The sequence below is a fragment of the Chaetodon auriga genome, chromosome 18, assembly GCF_051107435.1.
Source record: "Chaetodon auriga isolate fChaAug3 chromosome 18, fChaAug3.hap1, whole genome shotgun sequence".
NCBI classification, from domain to species: domain Eukaryota; kingdom Metazoa; phylum Chordata; class Actinopteri; order Chaetodontiformes; family Chaetodontidae; genus Chaetodon; species Chaetodon auriga.
Window position 1 is genome coordinate 11,021,218 of NC_135091.1, and position 17,750 is coordinate 11,038,967.

At 43.8% G+C, this 17,750-nt stretch overlaps 1 protein-coding gene across 1 annotated transcript; it reads left to right on the forward strand.

Moving 5' to 3' along the window:
• The first annotated feature begins 810 nt into the window (after window positions 1-810).
• Window positions 811-17,053, forward strand: tmem200a (transmembrane protein 200A). The gene is made up of 5 exons (XM_076757092.1): window positions 811-1,603; window positions 12,203-12,340; window positions 12,578-12,816; window positions 12,931-13,094; window positions 13,737-17,053. The coding sequence occupies exons 2-5, from the start codon at window positions 12,210-12,212 to the stop codon at window positions 14,853-14,855; spliced, it is 1,653 nt and encodes a 550-aa protein (XP_076613207.1). The 5' UTR covers window positions 811-1,603; window positions 12,203-12,209; the 3' UTR covers window positions 14,856-17,053.
• Window positions 17,054-17,750: the final 697 nt, after the last annotated feature.

Genomic DNA, 17,750 nt, shown 5'->3' on the forward strand with positions numbered 1-17,750 from the left:
GGTCAGGCATGTTACAGTCAGGTCTGAAGTCAACAATGGACAGAATGCCCTAATGACTGCACACAAGCATCCATCCAGTCCTCAGCTGTACCGCTCTGCCCTCAGGGTGTTTCATTTCTGGCCAACTCAATCTCAGCCATCTGAACAAATAATAGCCCTTCTGTCTCCCTCTCATGCACACATGCACGTCAGGCTATATTGTTCGAGATGTCTGCTGCATTGCCCCTGAATCAATTCCAGCATGTAAACACAGGAAATGGCACGCATGCCAACATCTGCAACATTTTTGCTGCCCTCTCCCTCTGCTTGTGTGTGCAGACACAAAGGCTTAACAGTTGAACACAAACACAGAGCTGTGTGTGTGTGTGTTTCTAACTCCGAACATCTGGGTATTTGTTGCATACCTTACACGAAAACACTCAAGGAGCCAGCGCTGCCAATCTTACAGCTGTCAGACACTTGAACACGCTTCCACACTGCAGGAATGTTGGATTTCCTGACCTTTGCGTGCTAATAATGTATTCACAGTCTTGCTGCTTGTTGCTCCCACAGAGGTACATTCATCATAACAAGCTGATCTATTCTTTCTCCTTGAGCTGAGCCTCACTCAGGCTTCTTCTCCATCTGTCCTTCCTCAACACTAGCCATCCCCTTATCGCCTGCGCCCTGCACATGCAAGAAAAGCATGGCACGGTGCCTCGTTTCACTCCATAAAGGCGCGCGCGCACACTCGAGAAAACACACATGCATACGTCCTCCGAGTGCTTCACCCCCATCTCTCTCTCTCTCTCTCTCTCTCTCTCTTTGTCTCACACACACACACACACACACACACACACACCCCTCAGTGAAAGCCTCTCGCATTCCCACAAGCGTAGAAGCGCTTTGGAGAAACTGGATGGAGCTGCCTCTTCTCTCTCCGGCTCAGAGGAATAAAAACACGCTGTACGCGCAGCTTTACTCTGCTCACCATCTTTTCTTAAAAAGCCAACAACAAAAGATGAGATTTTTCTAGAAAGAGTTGTATTTTTTTTCTCTCTCTCTTTTTGGAGTCAAGTTGTTTGGACGCGAAAATCGGGATAGCGAGTTTTACGCATTACAGTCAGGAGGGACGAAGCAGCAGCGTCTTTTTTTCCAGTGAAAACAACGAATATTCCGCTGCATGGGAAATTACAAGTGAGCGTTTACGACTTTAAATAGGCGGAATGTTTAGAAGGGGTTTCCTTCAGTCGTAATTAGGAGCGCGTCTCACCGCCCTCATTATCTTGAGCGCACATTCGCTCCATAAGGCGTAAAACGGGCTCCTCGCCTATCAAAGTCATTAAAATAGACACTTTGAAAGCTCGTAACCTTATTTTGACCCAGACAAACTGTGGTCGTCTCCATGGAGGATCTTGCTTGGGAGTAAGGACTGTGCTGCTGTTTCCAAACACTGCATGGGAGCTGACCCGTCCCCGTGTCATCTGCATTTTCTCCGGCATGGCATTTCAGTGGAAGTAGCCTTCAAAGTGGAAGATGGCTTTTTACTTCCCTCCAGGTTACAGCCTGATCCCAGTCCATGCCTAATGGCACAGTGACAGAGAAAACTCGGCTTCTTGCAAAGGTAAGAACTGCGCTGTGTTTGACCTCTCCAACTCTTAACACACTGGCTTTGTAACGATTCAACTTGACAGCCCAGCAGTCTGTCTGTTTTATTACCATCCATATTTAATCACGTTCCCTTTAATATTTGATGAACGAGGAAGTTTAACATTAAGGCCACATCTATTCTATTCAGTTCTACTGGAGCAGCCTAATTGATGGACAGGACTTGACCAGCATATTATCTGTTGTTGTGTTACTGTCTGTTTTAGGTATTTTTGGATCTATTGGAGAGGGAACACTATGATCTGCTCATTGTGCCAAGGGGGAGATGATCCCTGCCTGTTATCTCTTTACTGTAATTCACACTTCTCAGTCGCCAAACAAGGCATCATGTCAGTATTCATGCTTTGAAGATGGGTCAAAGGTCATCATTAAAGGGTCAGTGGTCATTTTCAGTAAAAAAAAACAAAACAAAACAAAAAAACCTTCAAACTTTATTAAAGACCAGACACGTTGAAGACATAAAAAAAAAATGAACTTGTCCAAAAATCTGAAAATTACATCTTCCCCCTCTCCCACATTGAAAAATCCAGAAACTGATGGGAACAAGTTGTGCAAGTTGCATATCTGAACATGATTGGCTCCCAGTTGTGATGTCACATCCCGCTCCTATGTGCATGTCCTCAGATTGAAAGATGGAGCTGGTAATGTTGGATTCCATCCAATGGGAAAAAAGCGCATTTGCTAAGCTCTCAGCGTTTTTAGTTGGATATTTATGAAACAACTCAGTTAAATGCCACAATCATATAAACACAAACGAAATGAGCGTCTTTTGCTGCTGCAGCCGCTCACTCGTTCTTTGGCCTAGGTGTTGTGCTACGAGCGCAGTGCAGCGTTAACCGCTAACCAAGTCCAACTGTGTCTCATTGACATGCAAGATACAGGGTGCTATTTATTTTTTTTGTCAGAACACTTGATTTATCGATTGCTGTCGGGACATTAAGAGATTCTCTACAAGTTTAACAGAAAATGCTTTGAAAGACGAGCGCAGGGACATGTGTTGAATGTGAAAACAGCCCTCTGGTGTCAAACGCTGCACATACATCATTCTGCACAGTGAAGGTCAAACATCCCCGTGAAGGAAGAACAAGAAAAATAGATTTTTAAGTGGAGGAGGATTTAATAAGTGGTGCTTTGCCTCTGGCTTTATTGTCTTTGGAGTGATTTGAACGAGGATGGAGAATTAGGAGTAACTCTCACCTTGAGAGCTGTTTGGGTGACACACTGAGCCTAATGGCTCATTGTGAGACGCTGCCAAACATTTTCTGCGGTTTAATTTGAGAATCATTAAGAAGTCATGCGACATATCAGATAATCCCCCTTCACACATTTCCACTAACTGGATAATCCCGTTTAAATACCCCTAGGTCAGCAGTTCCTTCACTTTGTGGCTGCAAAGCCTCCCACAGAGAGATGTGCAAGCCCACAAACCACCCCCCCCCCCAAAAATAGTCCATCCTTCAGACCCCATCTGAGGAAAATATTCTTGTTTATCTTAAATTTTTCGGCTAAGAATGCCTGAAAGGCCAAATTACATAAGAACTGTTAGCTTGTGGATTGGGTGCCGCTGCTGCTGGGCAGATGGGGGCAGCCTCAGGATGAGTGTGGATGACTGACGGAAGATCAGGACGGTGAGGAAGACAGAGTGAGTCATTCTGCTGGAATCAACAGGGGGCTCACTTCAGTACACACACACTAACACACACACACGCGCACACACACTCCTGGCATGAACATCTGATGATTCAATTCCAAAGTTGATTCAATTGAGAAGTGCTGAATTGATCACAGGAGGCAGTGACACTGATGCAGCGTGAAGGACGCGAGACTTTAAAAAAACAACAACATATGATCAAAATAATGAGGAAGAAGACAAGATGGTGAGGAGGGCGCGGGATTTGACACTCGAGTGCTCGCATCAGAAAATGTGCTGCGGAAAGGTCAGCGGGAAAACACAAAGTGACATATTCTCCAGACAGATGACTCATCATTGACCGTGAGTCTGTAGGAGTAAAGTGATGCACAAACACGAGCTCGCTGTTCATCCTTTGCTCATTCTTGTTCCTCCTCTTCCTCTTTCCCGCTCAGTTGTCTTCATCCCTCTGGTTCTTCTCGAATGAGCTCCAGTTTACTTCGGAACTTGCAATCAAATGAACATGAAGCACTGTTTTAATCCAAATGGCAGTCTGCTTCTTTAAAGAGCTACAAGGGGGATGGGGACTCCAGTCAGGGTTCTGCCTCGGGCTCATGTAGAGGTCTGATAACTCTGGATCCAGCCAGACCCAAACTTCCAGGTATCATATTTAATTTCAGTCCCTTCTGTGACTCATTTCTAATCAGTGGCACGGTAGAAAACAGGACGTTGAACATTGTGAACCCACTCAGCCGTGGAAAATGATCGCTGCAAGTTTAAAAAAAGCCATTTTCTCAGCTCAAGTCCGGCTGCACAGGTGTTTTTTGCCTGATTACAGCTCTTCTCAGGACTGCGTGTGCTTACCGACCGAGCTTAATTCACATCCTCCTTCCCTGTATTTGTTAGAGTGACATATAGTGGCGTCATATAACTCGCAGCACAGTCTCACTCTGTCAGCCTGAGCAGAGGGTTAATGGCATCTTCTTGTCATATCAGAGTTACTGTAATTACCAGTTTCTAATTGTGTTCAAGTCAGCATTCAAGCTGAGATTTCTGAAAGCGCCAATATATCCAACTTGACACTTGAAATATGGAAATTCCAGATAGTCCATTTTTCTTTTGACAACAACATGAAGTCAAACTCTTCAATTAAACCTTTTCTTTAATTTTACCAAACAAAACAAAACACTAAAAGCGCCCATCAGTCGGACGTTCCTGAAGTAACATGAAGCTTTTATGGACTGTGGATTCACAGTCACTGCTCAACACTCGCCAGCTGCTGCAGACTCCTTCAATCCAAGATGGCGGTTCCTCTTTCCAGTTGTGTTCACATGGGTGGGCAGCCGGTCAGGGATCACACCCCCGCGTCGTTTCGCCTGGATATAGGGAGCAAACAGCAACACGATCAGCTGGTAGCAGAGGGATCTCTGGTCAGCAGAGTGACTGAAATCACCTCGTCTGGTCAGGCAGCTGTGGGGTGCTTCTCTGCGGCCGACTCTGACCTCTGACCTTTCCGGAAAAGCAAACACAGAATTCCACTTCAGTGTACACACAAGTGGCTGCGATAAGAAAAAAAAAGCTGCACCTGCTGTAAGGCACATCACGCGTTGTAATTCGTCTCACAGCTTTGTGTCACATCATATCTCTGTTATATCGCTCTTGTCACACACTGCCGAGGGCAGCAGAAGAACCATTTTTTAAGGAACACATGAGTCGTGGTCTCGCGTGTGGCAGCGTATTATGTGTCACTAACTACAATATTAAAAAGTAATGTTTAGGAAAGTTGTGTACATTTGTGGTGAAGATCATCCCTCACAGGAAACTCTTCATTTTTGTCAGAGTTGTCATTGTGTAGTCACATTAACTGCAGAAGGGTGAGCTTTTGAATACTCCTCCATGTTACTGTGTTTATGGAAGCTTTAAGAGCATCTGACAATCAAGACTCTGCTGCCAAAAAGCTTCACATTAGAGAGCGATTTTGTCTGGAAAATAAAACCCAGGAGGCAAAAAAAAGCAATCATGAACCTTGTAAAAAGGATCATGTGAACTTCTTCCATTACAGGTTGATGGTTTTTGGGTTTTTGGAAGGTGCGTGGTAAGAAGATTTCCAAAAACTCTCTGATTGTAGCTGCATTTACTCCCAGTGCCCATTTGGTAAAGTGATTATCTACTTATTTATGCACTGTAAAGTGTACACAATGTGTAGTTAACGGGCTGAAACACAACATAAAACCAACAGCATGATTCTTTAATACTCACATAAAACTATGCCCTTAGTCCGTTTGTCACTATCCATCCTATGTTGTACTATAATCCATATTATACTATATTACTGTGGTACTACAGTATTGTATGAGATTGGACTACATTATTTGACACAATACTACACTGTACTATATTATACATACATATGTATGTGTAGTAGAGCTATATATACCAAACTACTATACAATGTAGTAAACTATACTATATTATACAGTACTACTATACTATACTACTCCACAGTACATGGTACTATACTACATAGCATACTACACTACACTGCATTATACTCTACTGCACTATAGTGCATTATACTATATATTATACTATACTGTAGTGCACCAAATTATACTATACTGCACTATATAACACTATACTATATTAAACTACTATATATATTATACTGCACTATACTTTGCTGTACTATATTGCTCTATACTGTGATTTCTTTGACCTAACATGAAATGGCAGATACGGCAGCTGTCCCACTAATAAAATTTTTTCTTGACAACAACAAAAGAAATGTCAAACATGGCACTAAATTCACTGGTATCTAATAAAACCAGTGTATGAACATGCTCTTTTCCAGTCACCTGAACTCTGTTAGTACAATTTTGCTTGACAGCGTAGGTGTACTTTGAAAGAAAGTACTTAGTTTGAACTGGGCGTTAAAACTTGACAGTCCCTTTATTTCAGCATTTGAAGTTAAAAGCAGTATCTAGCACAGGCTGTCAAAAGATCACATATTGTTCACTGGATATTTGCCCTTGACGCGTGCAGGTAATTTCCTTCAGTCTTTGCAATAGAGGAGAAAGTAAAGTACCTTTTGATATTCTGAACGTAAAACTTGAGTTCTGCAGGAATACTCAGGAAAAACAAAACATCCTGGAGAGGCTGAAATAGTTCTTATGAGTGTCGTTCTAAGGGTCGCCTTCCCAGCATTAGTGGTAGTTTGACTCCCAGCTTCGTGATGTCATGGCAGGTGACCTTAAGTGCTGCAGCAGGGGGCATTTTGTCCGTCTCGCCATTTAAATCCATTTAGGCGGACAACGATACAGTATTGCATTTATTAGAGCAATTTGGCCTCACTTAACCTCAGCAGAGCGGTTTCTGATACAGAAACAAAAACACATGACCCACTCTAGCTGTAATGGGAGGCATGATGGATACAAATTTTTCCCTCCTGAGCACGCTCCGTTTTTATCTTCCTGCTCATTCCTCTCTCATTACATCTTTCCCTTTTACTCTATTTGTGTCAATACTAAATGCCTTTCTCCATGACGTATCAGCGTACAGTTCACTGAAGTGAGTCACTTGAGACCAACTTTTTTTCGGCTTCCTTCTAGAGTCAAAAAAAGCCCCTGGAGTTTGTTATGTGTAGTTCAAAGCACCTCCTCCGTTCTCTCGCTTCCCGTCTTCCCCTCTAGCTGTCTCCTTCAGCTCCTGGCTTCTCGTATCTTTACCCCTGACGTCTTCTTGCTTTGTCTTTCCATCCCACCTGTCCTGTCCTCTTTCCTTGTCCAAACTCTCTCTCTCTCTCTCTCATGTGTGGAATTCAGAGAGAATTGTAGAGCTTCAGCGCAGATCACCGAAACAAGATGAGAGATAATTAACACCCCGAACGCAATGCTAATGTGTAAATGTTGAAAGTGCAAAAAAATGCAAGGTTTTTTTTTTTTCTTTCTTGTAAGCATCTTTCATGCCAAACTGTTCATCCCTGGTGTCTCCTTCTCACCAGCTCCTCTTCTCATTTCATCCCACTTGCCAAATCCCTATTGTCTCCCTCCATTCCCTCCCAGCTCTAATCCAGCATCCTCTGCCATCTCCCCCTTTCCTCCCTGTCTCACTGGGGTGAGACTGAAATCATTCCAAAGCATCAGTGGCGATATACAGGTTTGTTTTTGCCCCGTATCCTCACACAGGGAATAAAAATATGAATCAGAATGATCCATGGGAAATGCCCCTCTGTCACAGGGATGTAGTGTTAATGATATAGCTGTCATTCCTGCGCACACAGCTGGTAGTTGCTATAGAAACGTGTCACCTTGCAGCAGCACATGTTGTTGCTATAGGGACAACACATCACGTGACGTCTCCTATAGATAGGTAACTTGTCGTTATCGTGCTACAAAAGGCATCTCCTTGCTCAAGGACGCGACACGTGTAGAGGGATGTCACGGCGGAGGGAAATCTCCGCTCTGCGTGACATGATGTTCTTAAAATGGGAACTCGTGCAAGTGCGTCTGAAAATGTTTAAAAGTCTCAAAGTAACAGAATCAATCTGCTCCCTGAAGGGGGGGAGGTACCATCATAATAGTCTAATAGTTTTCTTGCCTTACTGTGAGGATGCATAGATTTGAGTCATGACCACATAGAGGCTAATTCATGATTCATTAAAGACTCATTTAGAAAAGTGCTTATTAAGGCCGTGAAGTGGAAAATGGAGCAGTGGATCTCGCATTATTCATAAGTTTTATCTAATAGGTGGTGGAAAAATATGTATATTAACATTCATACAGTCTGTACGATCATGATATATTTAGCAAAAAAAGGGCAATGCTGCTCCAGAAAACAGCCGCTTTGATGCTCTTAACAGACTCAAACATAACACAGTGAATTATTTCTTTAATTCTGCATGTAAAAAAAAAAAAAAAAAAAAAAAAGCAGGTTCACACACAGTACGAACGCCCAGCGCAGACCCGCTGATTGGTGTTAGGTGTCGAGTGCGGTTGCTGAATATTACCTTGTCATTTGCTGTGGTCACTGCACAGGTCCAGCATGTTCCCCACAGCAGAGAGCCTTGTTGTGTCAGAGCCTGAGCGGTTTCTCGTTAGGCTGCTGCTGTGTCTGTTACGGCAGCACTTTGTTCTCTCAGCCGCGCTTGTTTCTTACGCCCGCCTTGTTAAAACTACAGATGCACATGGCTTGTTTTGGTCTGTCATCACTGGCAGGAACAGCACTCTGCTCTCCTTTATTGTTGTGCCTCCTCTTCCTACCCCCCCCCCCCCCCCCACACTTTGTCTCCTTCAAAAGTTCCTACCATTGTTTTTTTACTGTTCAGCTCTTTGCGCAGGCTTTCAGTTTGCCGTCATGACTCAGTAGCTGCAGTTACATGCCCACTTTTTTTCATCTTGATTGAACTCATTCTGAATCGAAGATTTCGGGTCACCTGTTCACAGGGATGTGATCTAATACATGAGACTGGTATTAGTGTAGCTAACGCTGCCTAACGTTGGATGGGGGAGGCGGTGTTGTCAGGTAAACTTTCCAGAAATGCTATCTTCAACTTCATCTGAACTATTCAGTCTCTCCATCACATGATTCATCCTCCAAACCCACATCCACGCCACAGTCAGTGACGTTTGCCGGAGGTCGCACTCCCATTACTTCGTGCTTTTGTAAAAGGGAAGTTGATGGAGTCACGTTTAAGCTCTCCCTCTGCAACCAATTGAATGTTCAATCAGTTTGGGCCTGTTTACTCTGTTTGAGGTGTTTATATGCAGGATTTTTTTTTATCTGTTTGGTCTTTTAAACTGATTATAATCTAAATATTAGGCTCCACATAAACATAGTGTTCACCCAGGTAGGTCCACTAATGTACAGCGATATGTGCCTCATCGTCTTCTCCATCCCACTTCACCCCCTCCTGTTCCCGTTCGTCTCCCCTGTTTCCTTTCCTTTATCCTTCCCCTGCACTCCCATCCATCCCCTTCTCATTTTTCAGTAAACGGAGGAAATCTCTCCCCTTGCTCTTGAAACACTGTGTGGGTTCCCGTGTGACGCACACCAAGGAGTGAAAGGAGAGAATCAAGTAGAGACAGAGAGAGGGAGCGCAGAAAAACCCGAGAGAAGAGGCTGGTTGTGTTTGTCCTTGTGTGATTCACCATCTGTGGTAAAGCACTCTCCTACAGCAGAATTACCAGTAAGATGATTGACATGAAAAATACATTAAGATGTGAGAAGGAGAAAAGAGGGTAGGAGGAGAGTGCGTCTGGTCTTCTGTGTGATTCACAGTTACTTTAAATACTAAAAGCTTTGTCTGATTCTAATCAATAAAACAGACTTTACCGCTTTGAGATATGTAGAAGAAAAGAAAGGAAGGCAGTGAGAAACAGGAAAGGAACCAAATAAAAGAAAATTAAAATTAGAGACAGATTAAAAATAGATCTGAGAAGACAGAGGGGTAGGAGGAGGAGAAAGACAAACAGAGAGATGAGATGAGAACGAAAAGCTCGGGTGGAGGAGAAGGAAGCGCGGAAAGGAAAAATTTATTCAGGATCACAACCAGAATGCATTAGCCAACAGACTGAGGGCGAGAATGGAGGAGGGACGGGGAGATTTACAGATAGTGTGTTCTTGGAGAAATAAAAAGAGAGTTGTGGAAGCGAGGAGGGAGAATGAGATTACAAAATAGACAAAGGTCATGGGTGTCCTCGTGTTCCCATGCTAAATCTGCTTTTTCCTTTTATACACACAGACATTACAATTACTACTGTGCCACAGACCATCCTCCCAGAAACACGTCCGTAAAGGTCGTCTGTGCAGCTCATTACAACTCATATTTATGTGTGTTAGGCAGCGACTAGTGGCTGTAATAATCATGAGGGGAGCAAAGGAGGAAGTCAGGTGACCACTGCTCGTCTCTTGACTTATTTTAACTTAAGTTACATCATGTACATAAACGCAATCAAGTAGTCTCGTCGCCGAAACCTAAGCAGACTGCAACCGTTCTCAAACATTTACCATGTTTAAAACTGCGACTGCTTCATAATGTCAAACAGTGTTTACTGAATGTAACTCCAGCTCTCTGAGTATGTGCACCTGTCGCTGAGACGCTCCAACAGTTACACATGATGTTTTGGAGTCATTGGCGAACAGTCTCTTCTGTTGTTTAGGTATGAGGACGTGTTGGTGCTAGGGGACAATGATATGAACTAAAATTAAGCATTTCAATAGCATTTAAATGACAAACAACCCAAAATATGTTAAATGAATTCAGCAGTCAGTGTACCATGGGGCATGTCTATCAAGTACATTTACATACAGCGTATGTGGCACACAGCAGAGGGGGCTTCCTGTAACAACAAAACCAGCTGAGCTTGTGTTGCAGTATGAAGTGTGGAGATAACATCAGCTCTGGCATGACAGAACAACATGAAAACAGTTTCCCATATCCAAGCTGCTACTCTGGTTATTTAATTGGCTTCAAATGAGGCTTAAAGGTCACAGTTTCTCCTGCCTGTCCCTCTATTAAATGCTCCAATATTGCTCCAGCGTGTGGCTCAACAATAGCTGCTAATAGCCACATTAGCTGTGGAACATGCTAATGCCACATTCAACAGGCTAACTGGCAAAATATGCAGTACAGCAACATAGAAATGGCAAAACTTACATGTCTGAAGTTTGAAGTTGGTATCAAACCATCCTTGAGCTTCAGTTTTGAAGCAAAGAGTTTACCAGTTGTTGTGGGGACATTTCCATCAAGTTAATTCACTGGATGGTGGGAGTAGATGAAGGCTTTTGTGTTGGTTCTCGCAGCCAACATCAGAGAAATTCATGTTCTTTGGTTGTAATGCTACCTTCCACTGGTGATTCTTCTGTATGATGATGTTACGTTGCTTGAATTTGATCTGAAAACAATAATTGAAATTTACATTCAAATTTTGCACCTTTGTAATTCAACACCAAACATACTCAGTTTAATCCTCTTGGTACTAAACAGGACAATGCTAATGTGCATGTGCACCAAGATTAACAGGCATTTAAACCCAAATGAAGGCTCCCGGAATAAGGCTGTTTGTTTTAAGCCCTCTTCATTTTAATAACTATTAATAGACGTCTGAGCAGCTGGTGAGCACATAGTCTATGATTAATTTGAATATTATGTCAGAACATACTATATTTCCAATTTTATGAGTGCAACAACATAAATAAGGACAAAATATAAACAAATTACTGATCAGAACTGAGATGAAAAAAGACAAGCAACATGTGTTCCTCTCTGTCTGTTTGCCTTCTATTTCTATATCTCTTATCATCCTGTTTCCTGAGTTTCTCTCTCACACACACACAGGAAGAATACAGTAAACAAACATCCAGCAGGAGTGTGTGACTACATACAGTGAGCACACACACGCACACACATTCTCAGCCCTGCCAGTGTGTGCCTGAAGTCTGGCCTCCAACAACAAAACATCACCAGTAAACAGAGGAGACTGTTGTACTGTTAACATTTAAAGAGCATTTCTCAAACTTGGAAAGACGCTGAAAGTCTGACAGTTTCTCTGCAAAAGTATGTAAAAAACTGTCACCTGCACCTTTTCAAAAGTCACTGCCGTGCATGAGGTGACATGCCTGCGTGACATAAACAGAGCTGTGATCCCTGTAACTGGTTCAATCTGCTTGATTGTGAGTGATGCTGCACTCTGAATATTAAGTGTCTTCACACCTATACTCAGAGCATCTGGGAGATGTGGGTTATGCAGGAATACATATGTGCATCCCCAGACCTGTTCTTAAATATGGTTGTTGGTCATGTTTTTTTTCTTCTTGTGCATCTAAATGGATGTTTGCAGCTGTTTTTTTTTCAGTTGCATATTTTTATGTCTGTGTACAGTACATGCTAAAGCCATTACTAATTTGTTTCTGTATGTGTATCTGCAGGTTCAGTATGACTGCAGCAGCAGGTGTGCTAACAGGCTTGGCTAAGCTAAAACGCCAAGACTCTGCTCGCTCGCAGCACCGGCCTATACCACCTGCATCACCAGGCCTGGGAAACCCCGCCCCAGAGTCTGCCCCCAGGTGATTATCTTAGTAGTTACTGATGAAAAGGTAAATGCAAGGATCCCTTGGTCTTTGGCAGTTGCAAGTGCAACTTCTTTGGGAAACAGGAACCTGCAGTTTAATTGCATGCGACTCATGAGCAGTGCTCGTTTTAATGTTAGAAAAAGCCAGCACTGACTGAAAAGTTAAGTCTAACACCTGGTGGCTCTAATGTTACTAACATTCAATTCTCTTTTTTCCACACTTTTCAATCAGAAAACGGAAACGACGCACTGATGTTGTGGTAGTGCGCGGTAGGCTCCGCCTCTACTCCGCTTCTGGGTTTTTCCTCCTCCTGGGACTCGTCATCCTGGCTATAGGGATTGGCATGGCAACCCTGGGTTACTGGCCGCACAGTGAAGCTGTGCCTTCAGCCAAATCGCACACTGAAGGAGCCAAGATGGCTGCCACAGAGGGAGCTGTGGCGAATTCCAGCACTAGTCATAACGTGCAAGGTCGGAGTCAGTTCCTCTAAGCTACCTCTGAAAACTTAGATACTTGCTCCATGATTTAGAAACTCAAACTCCTGATATTAAATGGCTCCCACTCTCCATGCATTCTGCATGCAGGTACGCCCTCCAAGCAGACTGGGGGCGCTCTGACACGGTTCCTGGAACAGCATCGTCACTCCGAGAGGATGAAGATGTTTGGGCCCTTCACCATGGGCATTGGGATTTTCATCTTCATCTGTGCTAATGCCATTCTTCATGAAAACAGAGACAGAGAAACTAAGGTAGGGCTGAAATCAGGTGCTGGAGAATGAAATACAAGCCTTTCCCGTGGATTTTGAGGGTCTACAGACAAGCCAACAAGCTGTAACAGGAAATATAGACAGAGCTCATACTGCTTTGCAAGGTCTGAAACACTGATTTGTGCAGAAATTGGATCTAGATTATCAAGGAATATTGACAATATTTCAGTTGTGACACACAAATGCTAAGTCAATAGAATATGTAGTTAGCATTCTGTCCCAACCCTGTTTTCTCATTTCTGCTCTTCCTCCACTCACTACAAAATGAGGGGCATGCACACTGCAGTCATCCATATTCATCATCTCTACATAACTAACATGCAAATCATATTTCTGCCATCCTCCTTCCACCCATATCTCTGCAATTTTCCTCTGATCACATTTCCTCTGCTCTTATGCCCTCTCCCTCCCTTCCTTGATGCGATTAGTCCTCTCCTCCTCCCTCCCCCCTTTCAGGTAATCCATGTGAAAAATATGTCTTCCAAGGTCATAAACATCCACCATACGAAACTGTAGATAGAATAATAATACTGTATGTTATAATGGACTACTAAACATCTTCTCGGGTAATCCAAAAACAAATACCACTGCTACGACTATTAATCTATTTCTCCTTTTCTCTAGATCATCCATATGAGAGACATGTACTCCACAGTCATCGACATCCATCGCCTCAGGCAGAAAGAGCAGAAACAACACCATCACCGCAACAGCACCTATGCAAGAGAAGTTGGGGATCTCCGAGCCTTTGATGGCGATAACACAGCACGGATGGCCAGCAACTCCCTCCTCGCATTCTCCTCTCGATCTGGAGGTGGCGGAGGAGTGTCTACAGAAGAGGAGGAGGTGCTGTTAGGGGGCGAGGAGTTTCACAGACACGGGGAACTAGCTAAGTTGGATTGTACCTTTGCGGGGCTGCTGGCGCCGCTCTACAAGGATGGCCCCTTCTGTGGCCCGGGGCTCGGGTTGGCTCGCCCGGATTCGGCGCGCCACCAGTGGTCAGTGGACGGAGACGGGGAGAAGGGAGGACACCATGCACGCTCAATCGTCTCCTCCTCTATCTCTGCATTTACTCTCCCGGTTATAAAACTCAACAACTGCGTTATTGACGAACCGGAGATGGAGGCGATTACTGAGGAGGAAAGAGGAGGAGAGAGGAGAGATGGAGAGAGGTCACAGCCTCTGAGCTCCATGGAGTCTCTGGTGGTTCCCATAGCATCTGTTGCCAAAGCCTCCAAACCACCAGGCTTACACCGGAGTAACTCCGCCTCCTCCTCCTCTCACTGGTCCTCTGTCTCCTCTGCCTCCCTCTCTCCCGCGCCCTCCTCTACCTCAGGCTGCTGGCTCTCCCCGGGAGCAGCCAGGACTGACTTTGGCTCCAACTCTTCTCTGCACATGCTCAGCAGCCACTCCAAATCCCTGGACCTGGAGCGCAGGCCGAGCATGCTCAGCGTGCACCCGGAGCAGCGGAAGCACCCCAGCTGGCCACGCCTCGACCGTAGCAACAGCAGCCGCAGCAACAGCGGCACCCGGGGCAGCAGTAAAGGCTACATGCGGCTGGAGGACAGGGACGAGCAAGGGGAGCGGCTGTCAGATGTGTCACCGTCCGCGGCAGAGAGGCGCGACTACAGTAAGCGGGAGAAGCTGCTAATGATATCGAGGTCGCACAATAATCTGAGCTTTGAGCATGACGAGTTTAACAGCAGCACACTGAAGAGGGGCAGCTCTGAGACTCGATTCTGAGGACCGTGAACGAAAGGTTGAAGACAGTTCTGTCCTGCTCTGTAAACTGCTCTCCAGACAGTGTGAGTGTACAGTGCATTGGCATCGGGGGGAGAGTGATGAGTTTAACAGCTGCACACTGGAGAGAGGAAACTCAAAAGTGGTTCTGAAGACACTTTTCTGAGCAGCAGGCTGGAGAGTAGTTACGAATGGACCAGCTTCAGGCCTCATGTCAGCAAGACACTAAATGCCTGCAGTACCAGGTCCAGAGGTGCTGTTCTGTAGCTGACCCTGACCTGTGACCTCTGTGGAGGGAGGCAAGTGAAAACAGAAGTTCCCTTCAGGGATCAATACAAATAAACCACATTACATCATCCGCCGTCGTTACACAAACATAGTTCTAATAAAGTTTTAACAGGATCTCAAACCTGAGACGCTTTCGAATCGATAATGTTTCATTACAAAAGGTTTGGAAAATTGCTTTTCTTAAATTGCCACAAGGTTTGATTCGAGGACACACTGGAAGCGCTTTGACCAAGTTTGTCCTCAGCGGGCAGCAGTGACACAGCGGTCTACATCTTTTGCTTGTACAGCACCTTTGGAAGCAAAGTTACAAAGTGCTTAATAGGGTTGTATACAGACGATGAGGCTGAAAACAGTCACCTTTAATTTAACTGTATTGACACAGAAACAGATATGAAAACTAAATCCACAGGGAATCAGCTTATAACTTATAGCCTGGTGTAGACCTATAGAAGAAAATGTAACGGCATTCTGCAGCGATGAGGCTCGTAAATCCAAAAGATATAGATATTAGCGCTAAAGTATTTGTTTTAATGGTGGTTTTAATACGTTTGTGTGTCCGTCTGATCCTCAGATTGTAGCAGATCCGTGCAAACTCAGACAAAAACAGTTACTATAATATCAATACACTACAGTGCGGATGTGACTTAAAATCAAGATACCAGACTGGGAAATACAATAAGGGAGTCCATGCTGCACTGCAGTCACAATATTGCTGCCCTTTCCCAAGAACAATAAGGTTTGTGTGTCTGCTACTGAAGACTAGAAGTAACAATCTCCATCTATGGCTCCACTACAAACACTCAGGATACGCAGTCTATTATTCATAGACTGATCATATGCTGTAGATGTATTCACGAACCTACTCAGTATTAGCAAAAACCCAAATTATTGAGTATTTATTGACTTTGAGTATGACCAGTGGAATGATGAGATGATAACAGCTTAATATTTCCAACATTATAATTAAGGCAGCCAACACATTTTGGCTGTGCATTATTGAAAAATCGATACCTGAAACCAAAAATCATTATAAAAGAGAGCATGAAGTCGTGGCATTACACTGGAGCCAACGCTAAATCACAATGCACACATTCATCTTTATAAATCCAGGGAGCTGTAATATTAAAGTCCAGCTGAAATGAAATTGCGTTTTTTTTTTTTTTTTTGTCTGCTACAGCAAATATATCTGCTCAGTAAATTCACCTCTTATACTTTTTTGGTTTCATGATGGCTCCCTCCTGAACGAACAACCAAACAAATATTCTCCGGGGAAAAGTGCACTGCTAACATCGGTCTGTTAGACGCTGCTGTGGTCCTTCCTCTTAAATATCACATTTCTGAAAACCCCCAGTGATAAAAACTATGAACAATACTATCTAAAAAAAACATTTTTGACCACAAAAAGGGATGTCCAAAAGAGATTTCAGTCAGACTTTAAAGCGTGAGCCATGCTGTTTTCTGCTACAGTCCACCTCATGTCGGCTTCTTATTTATTTTTTCTTACTGACAATATTCACCATTTGATGACTATTGCAGGTTTGAATTCAGGAATTCAGCTATTAACCAACACAGTGGTTGGATGTCTCAGCATATTTTGTTCTTAACACATGTTGCTCTTGTCTATCTTCAGTATATGAGCTGATGCGTTGCCTCCATATGGCTCAACATCTCTGTTTCAGGTTCTGTTTGGTTTGCCAGCTACCGTAACACATGAATTAATGTAGTTAAAACATCTTCTGTGCTACTTTTAATGCAGGACTCGTGAACAACAGAACATCAACACCACATGAAAAAGACAGAGCCCTTTTTAAGAGTGCAGGCATTTTGCCAGAGAGCTTCATTAACTGGTTCCCAGCAGTTGATGAGTCAATGTTCAATTTTAGCCTCTCTCAAAATAAACAGTATTTTCACTGAAAGATGTTTTGTCCTAATGAGTCTGTTTAACCGATACTGATTCGTACACATGGATTCACACACAGCAGCTCTTCTAGGGCCTTTTTCAGGGGTCAGAGGGAGACAACATCATCTCTTGGGAACATATGCACACAGGGGTTGGGGTGGTTGGATGAATCCATTAGCATAAGAGACCAGCAACGGCAGATAGAGGCAGCAGGGAAAAAGAGGTGAATTAGGGGTTTATTTTGACCAAACAGAACTGCCAATTGTTGGACTACAAAGACGGTTCTGGGGTAGACACACACCTGTGCGAGTATATCGCCAATCGCCGGTTGTTTGGCCGACAGTGGCCGCTTGTAACATATCATTGGCCGACCCGAGTACACTCACAAGCACACACACAAACACGCAGTCGGACCGCACACCTTAACAATACTCCCAAGTACATCACTAATTCCCTGTCTTTCTCTCGCTTTCTTCCTCCTCCTCTCTTCGTCTCCTGCATACAAAATAAGCAAAGGTCTGAATGAGTCATCATCAATTATCATATGCTCTGCAGCTCTGTGGGAACAACACACACACATACACACGCATGCATACATTCAAGCACCAACAACTTTACCTACAGGAAAGCATGCATACATATTCCTCCTGAAACGCAAATATAGACACACAAATGCATTAATACACACACACACATACTTACAATGCAAT